Source organism: Oenanthe melanoleuca, chromosome 5 (assembly GCF_029582105.1).
Source record: "Oenanthe melanoleuca isolate GR-GAL-2019-014 chromosome 5, OMel1.0, whole genome shotgun sequence".
Classification (NCBI taxonomy): domain Eukaryota; kingdom Metazoa; phylum Chordata; class Aves; order Passeriformes; family Muscicapidae; genus Oenanthe; species Oenanthe melanoleuca.
Genome location: NC_079339.1, coordinates 30,872,910 through 30,894,439, shown reverse-complemented (window position 1 = coordinate 30,894,439; position 21,530 = coordinate 30,872,910). Strand labels below are relative to the sequence as shown.

The 21,530-nt window shown below is 34.4% G+C and overlaps 1 protein-coding gene across 2 annotated transcripts in view; it reads right to left on the bottom strand.

Annotated features, from left to right (window-relative positions):
• FMN1 (formin 1) overlaps positions 1-21,530 on the bottom strand; it is a 168,983-nt gene that overhangs the window by 86,500 nt on the left and 60,953 nt on the right. For both annotated transcript variants that reach the window (XM_056492805.1, XM_056492806.1), the window contains one exon: positions 15,784-15,845. In XM_056492805.1, the coding sequence (XP_056348780.1) occupies positions 15,784-15,845 (62 nt within the window). The remainder of the gene's footprint in view (positions 1-15,783; positions 15,846-21,530) is intronic.

Here is a 21,530-nt window from a genome sequence, read left to right as displayed (position 1 = left end):
AATGACTCCTGAAAGAGAATTTTTCATGGTTCTTTCAGGATCCCTCTAAAAAAGGGAAGCCAACCTTTTAAGAGAAACAGCTAATTAGCTGTGATTTTTCAAAATTCCGACAGGCACAGGAATTTACACTTAAAATTCCCATGAAGTGCTTGTCAGAAGTGGCCACATGGCACTCCCTATTTACAATTCCAACTTGAGTATTAGGTCAGAGCTACTAGTTTACTAGCACTAGCATTAATTAATATGCATCCAAGATATAAACATTTAGCTCAGTGTGCCTAATATAATGTAATAGTTGTGATTTTATATTGTAAAATGAAGCATGGCTAAATATGCAAAGAAGATACACTTACAGGAGTATGATAAGCTCGAATTCTAATCAATTTAGTAAGATAAAATCTGAAGAAAACAATCTGAAAACACAAGATGCTCCCTTACACTGGCAAGCGTAAAGGTGGGAAATCAAGTTTAAAGTCTAACAGAGAGAATCAAACAGATTTGCATTGGAAACAACCCAATTTCTATTAGTTTTATAGACAACTCAGAACAAATACGTGTAACATTTATTTAGCTTTTTTCCTTTTTCCTACTATTACTCCATTGACACTCATCTTTATTATTCAATTCAACTATCACAAGACTTTCTGCCAATTGAATTGCTCCAAAGAATTGCCTTTCTCTTTAAACCTGGCATACTGATCCATAAATGAGGTAATGAAGTCAGCTTGCCTTAAGGAATTTAACTTTTTTTTTTATCGTAGTACTTTGCTCCTATTGGACATCAAAACTCCCTCACAGAACAATTTACTTTGAACGTTAAAGATTTTCCCAGCAGTAAATCTGAAGCCAGCTTAAAAACACGCTGTAAAACAAGCACAGTATCTAACAAAACTATTTATTACATCTAAATGGACATAAAAGCAACTGTGTTAGTATTACAAGCCTTTCCAAATACAGATCTCTAGTCTTAATTTACAATATGAAATTGATAGTTTAAAGTCAAAATTATATTTGAGGTGAAAGAATGAAAACCAAGAAAAAGCATAGAACTGTCTCATTTTCAGAATGATCATTTTCCATAACTTGAAAAAACCCCATAAAAAAGAATTAAAGCTAAAATTAGTAAGCATTGGCAATTACAAAAAATAAGTAATACTTCTATTTAGTAATAAAACAAATTTTTTATTTTAATTACTTTTCATCTCAAAGTATGTCTTATTCATCAAAATAAGATTAGCTTATATAGCTATGATAATACTTTCAACAGAAGTGGCAAGAATATGAATATTAATATGTACTATTTTTTATATAGATGCATAAATAATATATATATATTCTTAATAAAGGTCTGCTTCCTGGAAAATATTTCTTAAAATGAGATTAATTGTTCTAAAGTCATATGATGAATCAAATGGAGAGCAAACATCATCAAAATGTAATAGTTTGGTCATGACTATTTTAGGCAAGATGAAATGGAAAAATATTTCAGCAGAAAACAAGATATTTGATGGAAGAAGGCTGAAGGAGCAGAAGATACTAGAATGCAGCTGAAACTAAAGCTGTGAAAGCCACCCTATGCATGAATGAACATGATTTATTCCTGAAGAAGGGTAGACGATTTTGAAACCTATCAAAGAAAATTTCTGTAAAAATTGCTGTATAAAAGCAAGACACGACAAAGAACCATGTGGGAGGTGTTCATCAGCAAGCTTTATATATAAAGGATAGCAGGTTTTTTTCATTTGAAAACTGCATTTGCAGCTTTGCTGACTGGTATAGAAGTTTGCTTGCTTCCCAGCAGCACTCATTTAAGAAATCTGGATTGTAAAGCTACATTCAATACCAAATAAACTATCACAAGGAACATATTTCTATTCCCTTGACCATTCCATTTTCTTGCAGCAATAATCTGCTTCTTCAGAGAGTATCGAATTAAGCCCTCAAGCCTTGGTCTGTCGAGGTTGTCTTGCCATTGTGCTAGTGACTCTTGCCAGTCAGACATTGACATCCTGTACACACACACACAATTGATACAGCTGCCTAAATTTCCATAACAGTAGAGATACATTTTTTCCAGGTTACTGCTACAAATAGAGTATTTGAGGCATGAATGTTTCAATAAAGCCTTATTATTATTTTCTCTTCATACTGCTAACTTAAAAGAAAATACCCTTTTGTGCTGAAATCACATTTCAATCATCAATTTGAGCATACCTCTTGAGTACCTTAAGCCTAATCCATACAGCAGTGTGCTACCGAAAAAGTTGCCTTACCTTGGTACAATCTTTTTTGCATTAATTAATAGGCAAATTAATATTTCATTTATTTCTTGCAATGTTAAATAGGCAAAAAATGCTATGCTATTAAGCTGGAGCACACAGTTAAAATTCAGAATTCACAATAATTTTATCAGACAAGGAAACAGTCTGAAAATACATGCTACAACTCAAGAAAGAATGCTGCAGTGTTCATAGCTACAGAAGGGATTGATCAGTGGTATGGCAATTCTAAGGGAAAAGGATCTGCAAAGGACTGCTCATCACAGACTGACTGAGTCAACCCTGTATTAGGAGAAAAAAAATTAGTCATATGCAAAAAAAGTAATCTTTGTCCTTTATTCAGTACTAAAAGCTGTGGGTTTTTTTCAGTTTGCAAGAAATTCTGTCCTTGTGTTCATGATCACTGCTATTGAAATTTGGGGCAGCTCATTTGGTCTTAATTTTCTAGGTTCAATCAACAATGCCTTTTGTCTCCACCTCTCACCCTTACTGGATAATGCTCCCCTTGTTTCCTTAGTTTCTTTCTGTTTCCATTGCTGAAAAATACTTTCAGTGAACCCTTGAATTTCCTTTGCAAGACATGATTCAGCTTGAGTGTTGTCAAATGCCCTTTTCTATTCTGAATTCTAAAATTGGCCTTTCTGGTTAATATATCTCTTCTTCCTTTCTTCCACAGCTCTCTGCTTCCACCCAATATCCATTCTGAAGAGGTTGAATAAACAGGCAGTTCTGCCTATCCTTCTTGATAAAATGTCTTTTGCTTGCAAATCTGACCTTGCTTGGAATGCAGGCTTTTTTGCACCTCTGATTCTGACTAAAGAAGGTTATTGCAAACTTATTTACAAATCAGTGTCTTTAATTTGTTGAGATTTGTCTAGTAACTGCCATTGAAATGGGCATGATCCATTTCCCTTGGGTAAAATCAATTCACCAAGCAAGTGATCCCAGCTGACTCTCAGATCCCCTGAACACAGACCTTTATATTTAAGCTTAGAAGGCCTGTGTTACTCTGTTCCTAAAGAATTACTTCTGTTAATGGGTAAAATAAGAGCCACCCCTAAAAAAAAAGACCTTTCTTTACTAAAATAAATGATAAAAGAGGATTATGCAAATATCCAAAAACACTAATACACTGTAACCTGAAAAACAACAGCAGTATTTGGATTTGCTTTCCAGTGTCTTCCTTTTTTAATCCCTTTATACCCACCCCTCTGGTCATCTTCCCTTTGGGACCTGCTAAGTGACTTGACAAAATACAGAGAAAAAAGGCAAATTATATTCTCTGACCATGTGAACCTTCAGCCTTGGTCTCACGGGACCCAGGAAATGATGAAGCATATGATCATGGAAGAAAAAATTCAAATATTGAATCAATGTACAAAACTGCCATTAATCATTAGAGTACCGGATGATAAATCATAAATTAATCACAAAAGCAAAACACTAAATCCTCTCATTCATGTAACCAACAAGCTGTCTCAATGTCTTTGAAATGGTAATGTGGACTGACACGGACAAATCTCCATACCAATGTGACAGCTTTTCTCTGTGCTCTGATATCTGAGAGAAAGATTACAGTCTCCTTAACTACTGTCAATATAGTCAATTACAGTCAATTAAATGCAATCAACTGAAGTATATTTGTTGTTGCTTCACTGCTTTATATAATGTGATTTTACATGAACAAAACCTTTTTAAACATGACACAGAACTGCTCTGATATGAAAAGCTGTAAAACAATTTGTATGTATGAGGACAAGGAAAGTATAAATTTCTACATTAAAAAAACAGTTGCTAACTTATTAGTCAGGACTTACTTGCCCCATAAATGTTTAAAAATCCTGAGAATTTTAACAGTAAAACATAAAAAAAAAAAGTTCTGTAAAACACTGTTCAGAACAAGCAATATATATAATATATAATATATAATTGCTTTGAAACTAACAAGTTCATTCTCCACTGTCAATGTGTAATACTTTTTCACTAACATTTACAGTGTAATTCTACTCTGAAAAGTGACTGTGTAAAAATGACACATATTTAATGAACAAAGCTGTTCTAGGTATATCAGAGACAGACCTCTTCTTTAACTGAGAAACACACACTTTTACAAGTTTTTACTCTAATTAGAGTGGAAAAATAACATATTAGAGAGAAAGTGAGCTCGATTTTATTTCCTTCTCTGACTTTTATACAGTGATTGTTATGTCTAATTAGTTACTTATGCCAAGCCATGAAAATAAAAAAAAAGTGGGAACACAGAAGACACTAAGTATCCTGAGATATAGCTAGTAGATGTGGATATGTTCCAGCAAGGAGGATACATTAAAAAAAAAAAAAAAAAGAGAGGGGAAAAAAAAAAGGAAGAAAAAAAGGGAAAAATTATAAGAATTACTGAGTTGCTAATGAAAAGCTTTTTTAATATATTTTACAGCTTTCTTTCTTAATAGTATTTTGGCCATCAAAGTAGTGTGCACAGAAAAGAGAGGAAAAACAAATTTTTCAGAGAGAGCCTCTAACTTGGTTTTGTTCATTCTAAGTAATTTACTCTTCAGTTTTTGGAAGAGTTCACACTTTTTTATTCTTCTATTGTGTTGACAAAAGAAAAGAAGCCCTTTTTTGTTGAATCCCTGTCCTTGAAAAAACATACATTTGTTTTAAATTTTAACAACAATCAGAGATTTAGCAAAGGATTTCTCCAGAGGGGGAAAAAAAGTTAAACCCGTGCCAGTTTACATAAAAATCAAAATTCCTCTCTAACAAATACCTCACCAAACATAACAATTACATATGGTATATCATCACTGTCAAGGACACACAGTAAGAACTGCTCCTACACCTCACAATAAAAAAATAATGACTGAACATTCTCAAACAATCCCAGATCTCTAAATATTCCTGTAGCCAATGCATACAGAATCCAAAATAATAAATACACAGCTTAACAGAGGAAATGTAGCAAAAGTAGTTGGGACAAAAGACAAACAAACAAAACCTCCGGCTATTTCCTATTCATTGTCCTTATAGATGCACTAGACTCAATATGTACAAATAAACTGTCCAAAGGCTGACAGTAGAATACAGTGGGAACAGGAATTGAATCAGGCACATGGAGTGATCCTTGGGTGTCCTAGGCAGGGCCAGGAGTTGGACCCCATGGGTCCCTACAACTCAGCATAATCTATGACTCTGGGATTTTGATTCTTTCACACTAGTGACCTCCTAAGTATAAGGAACAAACACACTTCCATTTTTATCACTATCAGAAGAGCATGAACAGCCATGCAAAGCATATCTATGAGACAAGGACACTGTAGATGTTTTCTGACCAGGACCATGTATTTTAAGAGGCTATTGTGTACAAGATACAAATTGCCCCTTGCATTATGGGCTGCAGGAAGTCCAACATTCTTTTAAGCTCCAGCATCTTCTCTTGCTGCTCTTTGTGGACTTCCATTATCTCTTTTCCATGCTCTTCACTGAGTGATCTCCAGGTTGCCTTGAAGTTTATGCTCCTCCTCCTTATTACCCTGTGTCTGGTCTACAAATATTTCTGTCAAGTAGCATTAATCTAGGTATTGTTTCCTGCACATATACACATCCTTCCTTCAGTCCTTTCATGGTTAAGAACTACCATCCAACCATTTAATATTAAACAAACCAAACCACTTGGAGAACTTTGCTATATAATGCATAGCTCACAATAGCTCATCTCTAGTTCTTTTTCTAGAGCTGTCCTACTTACATGGCATTTTACTCAGATCAACCCACTTAAAAGGGGTAAATAACTTTTCCATAACTTCTAATGAAATAATCAGAGAGAACTCTCAATGTGCCTTTGAAATTTCTTGGCAATCTTTCAAGATCCTGCAAACATTATGAATCCAAATATATGGAAAAATATCTTTAATCATGTCCATTGTATTCCACAGCACAAACCACATTCATGGATCCTATTATGTCCACTTCACCACCCAGTCAGTGATGTACTCTACTGTACATGTAGGAATCTCTGTGCCTACAGAGAAATCTTACTAGAATCTAAATTCTTCTTGTATCTGATTTATATCAAACAGAAAATTGTTAATGCCTCAGATTCACTAACTTCTTACCACAGGCACGTTTGCTAAAAAATGTTATTCCTTGAGATATGATAAAAAAATTCTAAAAAACTAGATTAAATAATACTTAATACAGCCAACTGTTACAAACGTATGCTTAAAGGGCTAAATTTCAGGTTAATAATAAATAATTAACAATAGGTAATTTAACATTTTATGTAGATTTTAAATGTTCAGTAGGTAAACTACAAAATTCCCAATAATACTAGTTTCTCATTTGAATGAATGCTTTTAAAAATAATAAACCCTTGAAAATATTCAACCGACAAAACCACTTTAAGCTTTCATGTATCTCAGCAGCAGTGAATTCCCAGAGAATGGAATACCACACCCAATAGAATTTGCCAAAAAAGTAGCAGCTACCTGCCAAGCCATACAAAAGTGAACAATACTTGTAGAAAGTCACTATGAGTTGTTTCTTCCTAAATGTAAGGTCGCTTATGCTAGGAAATATAAATCCTATATGATACGTAAAAAATGGGTATCCAGCTAAATTGAGATCAACCTATAAATTTCTACGAAAATGTAATTTTGTGGACAATTTGATTGGTAAAATCTCTCAATATTGTTAAATTCCGCTGAACATTTCAATTCTGCAGAATGGAATGAGGTGACTCAGCATGCAACACACCAATAAATGTAAATGATATATTGTGTGCAATTTCTGTGAGGCGAAGCTAATGAAAGCATGAAACACTATTAGCTAAAAAATAATTTCAAACTTTTGTTGAACTAGGTCCATGAACAGTTATGCAAACATTCCATTCCTATCACAGACTGTAGTTACCATCTTACTCTGCTTCTCACTTACAGCTGCTATCATAGTCTTAGGAGAGCCTCTGTTACTATGTATGTGTATAGATGCAAAAATACTAATACCTATTCTCTATGGTGGTGTTCAGAAGATTATATGCAACGAGGGAAAAAATCCTGAACATTGCTAACAAAATACTTTAAAATACAACATGTAGAAATATAGACTGATAATTAAAATTCCACATTAATTATTTGTTTTGATGGTAATTTACTTGAGATAAGCTACAGTATTTCTCAATTGCCAGGGAAATTACATGATGATGTGGCATATTTTACATTTGGCATGTAAAATGTGAAAACAATGCAAAAAATGGCTGAAAACAAGCTGAAGATGAAGTTTTGGTGACAAAAACTACAGAGGCAGTATGGATCCAATAAGAAAACTGAATTTAGTAGAGAGCAAGTTGTCTCTGATCTTGGGAGAATGTTTTTGGACACCTAACAGCTTTTTTATTACTGTGGCTGATTAAAATGAAAAGCCCTACTACTAAAATGTTCTTTTTGATGAGGCTTTTTGCCATGAACTATAGACCTTGCAGTCCAGTGGGATACAAATCCTTTGATCCTGTGCAGTCACATAAATTCAAAGTCGTAAAGCAACATTGAATTTGATTTTATTAGTGTGGCTGATGTTGCCAGAATTGTAATGCAACCTCATTTTTCTTCTCTTTTCTTCCTTTTCTTTTGGAAAGGGGATGGAAAGGAGAGTTTACTGTCAACATTGCTTCACCATATAAAGAACTAATTTCTTTGGCAACCAGGCTACAAGATCAGCCATTATAACAAAGCTTTGTAACTACAGAGGAAAGCAATGATATATGTTGCTAAGTTGCAACCAATTATTTGGATTAAGTACAAGCTGAAACAAAAAGCATTATTAGTAAAGCACATGGAAAACAGCAACCAAAGATAAATATCTATAGAAGCACAACAGGCAGCAATGAATACTTCTCAAGAGGGATTATTCAGCCAAATAGTGCCATAAGAACAAAAGAAAGTAACTACACTTTTAGAAACTATTTTCACTCTTCATAATGAACATAACTTTTGCTAAAAGTTCTGAGAAATTTTAGAGATGATTAGGCTCTCCACCAAAATAGTGTTCTCATGTGCAATTGAAACAACAAAAGGAGATTCTACACAGATAAGCAGAAGTATAACATTAATTATGGAAATTACTCTGTGTAAAAGACGCACCTACTTTAAACTAACATATACTGCATGCTAATTATGGATCACCACACTACTCTAGACATTCCCACTATAGAATTTGAAGAAAATACTGCAGATTAAAATGTCTCAGAAAAAACAGCCTTGATCAATTACTCAAAAGGGAGCAATTGCAACAATCTTATTTTTATCCCTTCCCATCAATGCTTCCATGTAGTACTGCTATGCAGAAACTTTCTCTTTGACAGAACTAGTATCTCATTCAGGGACCATGATCCAGACAAAGGTTAAAAATTGAATAATGATAAGAAGCAAGCTTTTAAGACTTCTGCACTGTGTGTGCTGAAGTTGAAAGGCATGTAAGAACAAAGTGTGGACCCTCAGAAAGGGGCACAACACCAGTATAATAAAGGCATTATAATGCTGACCTGGAAAAACAGATTCTACGCTTGCTCAAACTGCAGAATTCCTGCAAAATGAGTCACAAGTAATTTTAGTCAGTTTTCCTCAAGTAGGCATCATGATACACCTTCTTTTACAAAAAACTACCTTGAAATTCTGGGATTCAATGTATAGTTGCAAAGTAAGTTAAAAATGAACTGCGATGGAACATTTATGCAAATGTAAGCATCCCAATAAATCTGTTAAACCTTAGGCCTATGAATAATAAGATTACCTGCCTATCCTAACACATACTGTAAAGTCCAGTTTATAGTTAAACATCCTAAACTTAAAACTTAGGACAGTAGAAAAAACTGTAATGAAACTACTTATATGATAAGATCAAATCTCGACTCATAAAGCAAGGGTAGGCATTGCTCACTGACCAATATAAATAAAACCAAATACTGAATGGACTGCATTCATTCCAGGACACATATTCTGGAATATATTGCCCACATATAAGTAAAACTTGTATTGTGATGCCCAGACCCAAGTCTTTGTAATCTATCTCCCACTGTTTTCTGCCCTAATTTCCAGGCTACCTCTTTTGCCCTTCATCTTGCCAGTGTAGTGTCTCAAAACTGCATGCTATAAGCTCTGCTGGTCCTAGTATCTCTGCTCACTATTTTTAACCTGAAATTGTACCTTTCACACCTTCATACATATGTCCAACTCTCAATTTATAATTTTATAACAACTTTGGTGGCTTTGTGGAAATGGCAAGTCAAAGTTTGTTCCACACCAGAATGTGTAATCAGTGATCACTAGATTTGCAAAGTCAAAAACTGCTAAAATCAGGTCTTTACTGAATATTAGAAAAAAATAGTTTTATTTAAAAAATTTTAACCTTCAATTTCAGGCAGATTTTCCCTTTATCAGCAAAACATTCATCCTTGACAAATTTGTCCCTATTCCTGTTAAAACCAGGAATATTAGAGCCAGAATATTTCAACAACACAACATTACGTATTTAATTAAAAACAATGCCTTACAACTACTAGATTTAAACAAATATCTGGTGTTGTAAATTTCAAAGTGCAGATAATTTTAGCAAGAAAGCATGGGGTACATGTTGTCAAAAGCAAAATGATAACTTTGATACTACTTAATTTTTAATGGCTTTTACAATTCCATGATGACACTTAAATTTATTTCTCTTGCATACAATTGTTTCCTATGTTACACAGATCTCCAAGATCTATGAAAATAAAATGCCCTCTTGTTCAAAGTGTGTGCCCTACTTTACTCTTCTGAGTGAATAAACATATTTATTCAAGGCAAGGTGATGGGATAAATTAACTTTCATAATATATGAAAAATGCAGGTTATAATGAATTTTAAGAGTTTTGTTTTAGCCCTAATTAAGCAGAATGTTTTGTAATGTGTCTAAAATTGAGCAGGAACTCAGTCTTGCTGAAGTTTAAATGATATAAATTGTCCTGCTCTATGCACATTTTAACACTGTACTACTATGTCCATGTGCTGAAATAGTGTTAAAGAGATTTTCACTGTTTTCAATATAGGGAATATGGTCTGTGGTAACTTCTTAAATAAACAGGAGAATCCTTGGATCAACATGCGGAATTAACACCATTCTGCAGCTGACAAGAAGTTTAAACAATCCAAGTCTCACAGTGAAATTGCATTGAAAATAACAGAATGGCAATATGGCAAGTGGCCATATGGAAAAAAACCCCACAACACAATGAAAAAATAATCTTCTGGGATATTCAAGCTATCTGATAAGAAAATATTAACAATGTAAACATATTTTTAAAGGAAAATAAGGATGAAAAGTACACATTGCATCAAAAATATGACACATAGGAAGTCATTAGAGGAGAAGGGGGAAAATTTTGCTTAAGTATCAGAGAACAGCAGGGATGCTTAAAAGATCATCAAAAATGCGATTATAAAATATGATTTGGATATAGAAATTGTAATGTACAAATTTTTAAAATATTCACTAAGCACTGAACTGGGGAATATCTTCACACAACATGAAGAATAATTCCAAACTGCCTTTCTGAACGAAGATGAAATTGTCAAGTGGTTCCAGTGAGATTAAGTGCTGCTTGCTGTAGAGAGTTACTGTTTTATTGCTCCTCTCCTTTGTTCCCTAGTCTACTACTTTACCTTCTCTAGCACTGGCTATGCAAATTTTTCAGTATAGGAAATTTTCTTTTTTCTGCTAGGATTTTACTATTTTAGGAAATGCAAACTTCAAACATATTGTTGCTGACATTGTCTGAGAGCCTTAGGAGTTCTGAAATCGGTATTTTAATACAATTTAATAGAAGTTAAGTCTTTTTTCTCATAACTTTTATTCTTTTTTCAGTCTTTACATTTTTTCCTCTCTTGCATCGCAGAGAGGCTCTGCAGTGAATAGGGAGAATTCTCTCAAGAGGACAAAGTAACCAAGAAGAAGGTTCATAAAGGCACACAGTACACACACAGTGGTGTAACCACACATTTAGCAGCTGAAAGACTGAAACATTTCAAGTTAGGCAAGATTAGTATAAATAATTAACCACAAGCTGGGAGACCTTCATCAGTTCACCACATGGAAATGCTGAAAAGCCTGAACAGCTCATTAGGAAAGCCTGACTAATAAACCCTTGCTGACCTTGGCTGCTCCTTTGAGCTGCAACTCCACCAGAGAGAGAAACATACATGATAGAGATTTTCTTCTATATGTGCATGCTGGAATATAAAATACAACAGAGTACACTCGAAACAGCCAGCAACCTTATGGATGCATTTAATCTTATAAAAGTTAAAACCAGCAATCTCAGCATCCTGAAGCAAAATCTTATTACAAAAAGTCAGCATATATCCAAAGTCCATATATATTCAAAGTTTTGGGTTTATAAGTACCGTGGCATATCAAAGCTTCCAACATTATTCATCATTGGACCCCATATTTTAATAGTAGATTTCAAAACATAGTGACTTCTCACAAATCATGATATTTCTATCCCATGCAAGAATTCACATACGCACACACAAAACTGAGGGGGAGAAAAAATTTCTTCTTCTCCAGAACAGAATAGCAAAAATCCCTAAGAGGATCCAGGTCAGATTTTTTTCAATTTAATCTGCTCAAAAGTATTACAGTTTGTAATAGTCTATCTATTTAAAAATATATATATATATATTTAGGCAAATTAAAATATTGTAAAATGTTTTGATTTAGTGCTAAAACATCCAATTTGTGATGGACCCTCTGAAGGTGAAATTAAATTTACTTTCACATCTAAGTAAAAGACATTTTTAATTGCCAAAATAAAACTGAAATCTCCCATCTCTATATAGAGCTATTTTGAAAAGCATTCTGGCATACAAGATCTTTCAACATTGGCTCCCACAGCTGAATTAAAAATTACAAAATGTTGCAGAGAGAAGCAACACCTTTTGTCATATTAATGTTATAATTAAAGAGCAATGGAAACATTCATAAATTGAAGCATATTGACCATGAGGGAAAACAAATGGGAAGGTGAAATGACAAAGAGACAAGGAAGGACTTAGGAAGTATGAGACATGAAAAAACAGATTTGTAAAAGAATGAAATGGTCATCATAGAGCTAGAGCTTTATTACTTAATAAAACTTTAAATGTTTTTATGCCTTTGTGGTCTCAGTACAAAACAAAAATAAATGATCTTTAAATTATCAGATAATTTTGACTGGTGCTATGACTTTTCCTTTCACATTCCTTTTTCTCCCACATTTTTCAGTGTTTTCTGGGGCACTTTGAGACACTGGTCTTTAATCTCAATTTATGATATGAAATAGTTTTCAAAGTTAAGGAAGTTCTTCTGTGAAAAGGAAATTACTTTCTACCAACTTCTACATTTCAGCTCTTGAAACCTCCACAAAAAAAGAAAAAATGCAAACATTACCAAGGAGGCCACAAAGGTCACTATGAACACCTCATGATACATTCTTCTCTAAATGAGGCCAGCTTGCTCTTTCGTAATGTCACGGCTTTATACCAACTGCATTACCATTCACTATTTCTTAAGTTTCAATAATAAGTTTATAACTGTGATAGATGCAATTATACAAGTATTTCTTTCTAAAATTTGCCATGAGATATTTTAAGAGATGTAAAAACAGGATTTTATTATATATTATTAATTGAATTATTTATAAGCTAGCTATAGTTAATTTTTATCAAACACCTATTAATATTTCTTACACTATATTATATGAAATGCATTATGCAATACTATTATGTAATATAAAACCTGAAGATACTCATATTCTCAGTTTGGAAATATGTAACAGATCTAGTGAGCTGGTGGAAGCCTAATAACCTGTATCAGAGAAAAACATCCATGCATAGATTACAGGGTGAGAGGACAGCTGAAGACTTTCCTTCCATCTTCAAAAAGCAGTATTAAACTCCCACATAACTAAAGATGAATGGATATTTGTTACCTTTGTTCTAAAGGGAACAAGGAGACATTAGGAAAAAACTTTTTTACTTATTTTATCAATTTAACTTACAGGAAAAAGATGTATGGCACACCCTTGTGCAGCTATGTGCTGGGTTAAATATTAAACACTGCAGACAGAATATCACCTTGAAGTAAACTCCTTTCTTTCAGAGGTCAGGAGTCCATTTACATTATTTTGATTTGTATTGCTGTCATCTATTTAGTTGGTTATTACATACACAGGATTTGGTTCTGCTGAACAAACACTATGACGGGGTTGACAGCTACAACTTATGAATTGAGTAACTTCACTTCTAGTTTCATAACATGCAAGATAATTCTGACCTAAAGCTAAAACAGATACACAAACAGCAGGCAGGATGACACCACACTCAGTTTAGAAGGAAGTAGGAAACCTGCACACGGTTTTGGGAACTTTTTTGGAAAGACTCAGATGACATCTAGTGGCAAGAGCAGGGAAAGCAAAACACTTAACGCAGAACGGAAACCCTTTCATGTCTTTAAAATATGTTATTTAGTATTTTGTAAATATTAGGTGAATGATTCAAGAAATCTTATGAATTCAGCAAAAGCATTACCCTTTTTAGACATTACTTTCATGTGGATGATTCAGTTGAATTATATACATTAATTACCCTTCAAGAGTTATGTGTTATGCAGATTGTTATGCAACGAGACATGGTACAGATTCATCAGTAATTGACTTGGTGTAACACATGTTTTAATCTTAAGAAGTATGCACACTACATGACAAAAGCTGATTTCAAGTGACATAAAAAAAAAAGGAACAAAGCTTCAAGTTTTGGTGATAACATAAAGATGGCAAAATAAAATACAGTACAGTAATTCGTCCTCCCTACCCAGTGATTGTTGTGCATCTTTCAAGACTGCTACATTCACTGCAACTTCAGTCTCACAGATTCAGCTCCAGCCCCTACAAACCAGATGTATGGATAAAGCCCTGGCTGCAGTCTGGGTATTCTGTATGAAGTTTATAGGAAATTAACACAATGATAACAAATACTGAAGACTTAAAACCAATCTGGAATTGCTAGTCACATATTCAAGGAAAAAAAAACCCTACAAAAAGAAACAGTACAAAAGTATAGGGTACTTTCTAATGCTAAAGAATAAACATACCACTCACTTATAAGCCACTATATACAGGCTTCAAGGGACAGAATCTAGATAATGTTGCTTAGTTTCACCTTCAGAGGATGGTTTAATAATATTTTGAGAACTTTCCCATACATATAACTTCCAGAACTTTTTAACATTTTTCTAGCCCTTTTTGGAATAACAAAGACTAAGGATCTCACTCCTAACCTTTTTCAGAGAAAATATGATAATCAAACCTTCTTCATAAACACCAGATACGGGATTTGGATCACTTTGCCAAAGAACTGGTTCAGAGAAATTCCTGTCTGTAGGTTCTTTCAGTGCATAGGACAAATTCAGATTAAACCCAAGAATTTTCAATAGTTGGGATATATGCCATCAATTTTTCTGTTATATCCTTAAATAATAAAATGCAACGAATTATTACACTAAACCATGACACAATTTTACTCCTCCATTACATGTTCCCATTGAAATTTTATAATGCATATTTCAATACTTGCATTATACAATGTGATCTGCCTAATGACAGTTAATGCAGCAGTGTACTGGATTATCAGAATTTCACTGTTAGTAAATCTGTTTATTTTCCATTTTATTTGCCTTAGTGATGATAAGGGAAATACCGAATGTTTTTAACTGATGACCTGTATACTAATGACTTAGCATATGAACCCATAGTAGAACACAGTGGAACTATACTTAAGAATATGTGATAACTGGTGAGAAAAGGAAGATGCTGTTAATTTTAACTGGGGGTGATCACAAAATTCAGTTATACTGCGTTTGGGTTCCTGCTTTTATGATAAAAAACAACTTCTTATAATATTTCACTTTATTTACCACAGCCAAAGGAAAGTGAGCTCTAATACTAAATTCTGTTATTTCTGATTTTGATAACTAGTTGGTCAAGTTTACTCTTTAAAAGAGGAGACATCAATACAGAGTGCTCACTACTAAACTTCAGAGAGTCTGATACGTGCTTATTTCCCTGTTAAAATTACAGAAAACTGCTTCTACAGAAGTATGTTTCACTGAGAAATGCAAGGATTTGAGAAGGAATAAGTAGCTAAACAGCAGTCCCAATGCAAAAATACTGCCCTGCTCTGTAAGTGGGAAGAATTTAATAGAACAACAATAAGGAGAACTACAAAGAGGAAACAAATAAAACTGCTTTTGGAAAGCATTTATGAGTGCAGGTATAGATTTTAACCAAATTAATTTTAGCTGAGCTGACAGTCAATTGAAAACAACTTCTAGAAAGAAAGAATTAAATTCTTAACATTTGATAGAATGTGTATGTTTGCAGCACTTAAATCTGTAAAATGCACTAGTTAGGGAAATAAAGTAAATAATTACAAAATTATACCTTTAATGTTTCAATTTCTTCTTTGTGTTCCCTCTTTAAATGCAGAATGGCAGCTTGGTACTCTGTAGAAATAAAAAAAGTACATTCCCTTAGAGTCAGAAAACAATAAGCCATCTTCAGCATAGAATATTTCATACAACACCACTGGGTCCAGAATGCAGGTGTAGGCTCTCAAATAAATGATCTTTTACAGTGGAAATGGAAAAGAAAATCTGAACACAGCAATTAGCATTTTTTTCTAAGACCACATGACCAGATTTTCCATGTTCTTTCTGAGAGAAGAGGATAAAACAGAGGTTGTCTTCCATGCTGAGAAGGAAAAATGGGGGAAAGATTTGACAGACTGAAATAATAAAAGGAAACTTTAATTACTTTAGTTTTGCCTAATTTTGCAGATAAATGTGGAACTGATCGGTTATTATGTCATGCACACACACACCCTCTCACCCGAATTCTAAAACAACATGCACCAAATATAGTAATTTAAATGGAACTACAACATACAATCACTATACACAGTCAAACTGGATAAAATAGCAATCACAAATACAAATTAAGACCTCAGAAAATACCAAACAGCGAGATATAAAGAATTCTTACTCTTAATTCTATCATACAAAGATTATTACAGAGTTCAAGTACAGAATACTGTGAATGAGATACAGGATAGCTCTGCCATTTAGTGAGAATATAACAAAATCCAAAGGCTGAAAGCACGAAGAATCAGCAGTGAAAAAACGAAGCCAGGCATTGATCACACAGGTTTAGTGATGGCATAGATTTACCAAACACACCCCTAGGACCGCTAATACTATGGCTCCCCTCAATCTGTACTATTGACTGCATTTGGCCAGATGAACAAAGAAAAATCCCTTCAAAACACTGGTGTAAGGCTTTAAAGGACCTTAAGAAAGTCTTTTGTAAGACACTGGCCCAGAAGCTACAGCCCTCCTAAACAAGTGACTGGAGTTTTTTGTTAGATGATCAAAGTCCTACTTCTATCTGCTTTCAAATCAAATTTCATCCAAAAGTGTGTTTCCAGTTTCCTGGCTTTGCTTCTGTCTCCTCAACTAAACACTAATTTAAACAAGGATTGAAAACAGTCCAAAGAATTTAAATTTTACTGTCAATGATCTCTAAGATTAAGCAGTTTGTATGATCCATTCAACAGAAGAACTAACAAAATAGCATTAAAGTATCAAAGTATGGACCAAAGTACCAGATCAGTAAAATATACCAGTGGTTAGCTGAATTTTTTATTTTTTTTTTCTTTTTCTCTTGAAAGTACATGAAGGAAAGAGGAAAGATAAGTTGATCATCACCCTGAAAACTGCATGACATGGAAGCTTTTAATGTAAAGCTATTTTTTCCAGACACAGGTGACGTTATATGCAAGCAGCTGAATTGATACATAAAATAAAAAGGGATCAATATTTCACAAAGCATAAAATAAAAAACCCTGGTGATTCCAGCTAGTTATAACATTTATCTAAACTTCTCCTTGCCCTCTAACAAGTCTCTTAGTAGAGCTTTCTGGCATGGAAAAATTGCCTGACTGTTCTGCTGGAATCACAACCGGTTAGGTCTACAAACTTTTAGATTTTCTGCCTTTTATTCCTTTGACTGGTTGATATTCACTCTGGATATAGGCTCTGCATATCCAGTCGCCTAAATAGGACTTAAAACAGTCGCCTCAGGTCCCCAGAAAAAGTTGTGACCCTTCTGGCACCTCAGCCACTTTAAGAACTCAGTTTGCAAGGCATGAACCTTACGGACGTCCTGACTTGAAGCTTAGCTATTTAAGGTCACATGAGAACTGAAGCAAACAGCAGGCTTTGAAAATGCTCCTAACAATCAGTTCTTAGTTTGGCTAATAGAAGGATACAGCTCTACCTTAACAAAAGATCTACTTTCTATGTGGGATTGCCCAATGCTTAAAATTCTTTGGGATTTCGGTAAGAGTCATAATTCACCTGCGCTGACATAGACCTGCACTAGCACCAGAAGCAGATTTTTCACTGTATCTACCCATTCCCAACCTTTTGTTGCTTATTTTTTAATCTTGGCATTAATGATTGTGCAATTAGAGAATGATGGAAGAACCCTCATGAATGAAATCTAGCACAGCACAAGAAGTTTAAAAAATTTTTAACAATTAAGTATATATCATTGTTGGCACATATTTTTCATTGCTTCTAGCTGAAAGCTCTAAAACAAGTTCTAGAGATTGTTTAAGTTTTGTTGTACAGCAGAAGTAAGACAGAGTAGCAATTCTTTAACTGTTTACTTATGCCTTAGAAAGTACTAAGTTAAACAAATTGAAATCCTAATTAACGTCTTGAAACTGTTACTGCATAAAAGCAAGTGCATCCTAAACTGCTACACTCTAACAGATTTAAAAGATTGTCTACTATGATTGAAATGACTACAACATTGTAAGATTCTAATTACATTCTTTTTAACTAGAAGAAACTATATATTGAATAGAAGCTGACACCCAGCAAGGTACTTTAATTCTCAAGCAAATGTTTATTTTTCTGTACAAAATATTATAATGAAAATCGCATCCTAATTATATTGCCTTGCATAATATAAAGTAACTTGTGTCCATTCCTTTTCTATGTTTTGTGAGGTCAGCTTAATTTAGTATAATTGTACACATATAGTTAACATTTTAAGAAAATAAACAGAGATGCATACAGAGAGGGCAGTCAGAATCATTAAAACATTGAAGAATTTGACTAGAAAAAATAATTGCATTCATGTAATTCCAAAAATCAGTTCCTTAACATACTGGTAACAGAATAATAAAGTTTAATTATGAAGTGCTATTGGGATGCTGCTTAAAGTGGTAAAAATCAAAACAGCAAAGTAAACAACAATGACATTTTGACAGGAAGAACTATACTGGGAACAAAATGCAAGTGAGGCTTTATCAACTATTGAATTCTTAAATGCCATTAACCAAAAAAAAATTCACGTAGACTACACATAAAATCCAGAAATAGCAACGTATCACTGAGTGATTTGTCTAGGTTAAAATCTAACAATGCCAGTTTAAGAAATCTGATATGGCTCTGTGTAGCCAGCCTGATTCTCTGATAATCACTGTAACTCATTCAGCCTTGTTAGTCAGGACACACGAGCACCTGAGGGCAGCTCCAGAGCCAGCCCTGGTACACGGCTGTAGCTGAATACAGGACGTCCCACTTCCTGGGGCTGCCCTACCTTGAGGACCTTCCAGACTGACAGGGAGAAAAGCTTCCAATCTCAAACCACAGAACGGCTGAGGCTGGAAGGGACCCCTGGAGGCCCCCTGGTCCTCACCTCTCGAAGAGCTGATTGCCCTGGACCATGTCTAAATGGCTTTCCAACTCTTCCAGGAATCTCCATCCTCCTCATCCTCTTTGGGCAACTGTTTCTCAGTCACCTTCACAGTGAGAAATTGTTTTCTGATATTTAACCATGCACGACCTGTTTCCCACATTTTCACACCCCACATTATAGGGCCAAGCTAATCCTTGTGTCACAAGGTGACTTTACCGAGTTTGTGCAGTGTCAGTGGGTCTGTATTTTCATAAAATCAAAGAATCATTAAGGTTGGAATAGACCTCCAAGATCAAGTCCAGTCTTCAACCAAGCATCTCTACAACCATTAAACCATACCAAGGAATGCCACACCTACTTATTTTTTTAATACTTCCAGGGATGGTAGCCTGTTTCAATGGTTACCCACTCTTTCTTAATACCCAAACTGAACGTCCCCTGGGGCAACTTGAGGCTATTTTACTTTATCCCATCACTAGCTGACTGGGAAAAGAAACTAATCCCTGGCCACTATCTTCTTTCAGGTAATGAGCAATGAAGTCTCCCCGAGCCTTCTTTTACCCACACTAAACCACTCCTGCTCCATTGGCTGCTTTTCATAGGACTTACATTCCAGATTCTTCATCAGCTTTGTTGCCCTGGACACCTCAAATTCAATTTGTTGCTCAAACACCTCAATTTCAATTTTGTGAAGCTTTAAATTCTTTTGTTATGATGGATAACAGAAGGCTGATTGTACAAATATCCTGTTGTACTTGCCTGGTCTCCAATCTGCCTGTGAGAAGACAGTGGCTGTAGGACATAATTTTAGCTTCCCCTTAAGCAGATATTACTCTTAAGGACTTTTGAGACAAGCTAGATAAAAATCAGATTGCAAGTACCAAGTGCTTCTATCATGAAAAATGACTAGACTCAAATCAGGATTTTGCTACTGAGAATATAATTTAAAATGTCACTCCTTTACAAAGGGCATTCAAACAAAAAAGGAAACAATCACATTGCACAGATTCCACTCCAAGCAACTTGGAGTCTCAGTTTACATTTACTCTTTCTAATTTACTACTTTTTCCTTTGTTTTAAGAGTATGCCATCGCAAGAAAAATTTAATAGATCATGTAAACTGTTGCCCACTTGGGAATATTCTTTACTTTTGCAACCTGATGCTTCCTGCAATCAATAATTATAACCTATTGAAGCTAAGCAAGCTTTCATAAAACTGAACGTTTTTTCTAAGATAGTGAGATAAAGCAGAAATACATTAAGAAGTCTTAAACAAATATTTGTTACATTTGCTTATAGTTAGCAACATAATACTATGTCATTGTAAAATATTTCACTAAAACATTTTTTAAAAATAATCTTAAAGCTGGCAAAGTACACAGGGAGCTGTATAGAGGCCCCAATGAAGACTAAAGATATGCAGTGACATCACAATGTAAAACCTCCTTTTTCCATGTTGTTGGGAAAATAAATCAATTATTCATTGTTAGAAAAATAAATCTACTTACTGTGAAACTTGAACTTCTATTACTCTCATTTTTTTCTATAGCCAGCAGGTAACATTTGGATGAGAGTGCTAAGTTTGGGTTCAGGTCTTCCTTACTTATACTAACTTTGTATCAGCTGCACCTTCTCAAGTCTTGCTCTTCCATTTCAAGGCGATTTTCTTATTTTAGGTATGAACTTGTTATCTCATTAGTTATTAATATAGATTTTTATTTTAATACAGTTTTTTGTCTTACCTTTTCCCTAATAAATAGCTCGCTAAACAGTTTTTGATAGTAACATTTGTATTTCACACTTTCTTGTTCAACTGTATGTTCTTAAATGGTGCTTGGGAAAAAATAAAACACAATTTTTGAAGTGACAAGCTCAACGTAATTTTCATGATCCTGTTCTGCCACCCACTGATACAGGCAACATTAGAAAGTATCAAAACTTCCAGTCATGCTATATTTGGTTCTGTCTACATGCAACTGCGGGAGAAAGTAATTCTAATTAGCATTTTATCTGATTTTTAAAAAAATATTTTAGTATTGAACATTGCAAAGACAGAACCAGTGCAAAAAGGTAACTTTCTTTCACTAACTATCATGTTTGGTGATTCACAGGCAAAAATGCTCACCACCCTGGATCCTGAGACAATGAAAAATGGAGCATGGCCTCCCCTTTCCTGACATGCTTCTTTGACTGGAAGACAGAGTCCCTTTCTCTCCACCCCTAAAAATGATGTACAGTGGTATCAAGTAACATATGGGTCCTGGATGAAACTGGGACATCAGGGAAATAGGAAATGCTAGCAATTGAATTAAGGGAAAAAGGTGTCTCAGACCAAACTCCCCAGAAGCCCACTTAATGGCAGTCTATAAAGACAATATAACTTTTCTAACCTAAGATCATTAACGGCATATGCAGGGAAA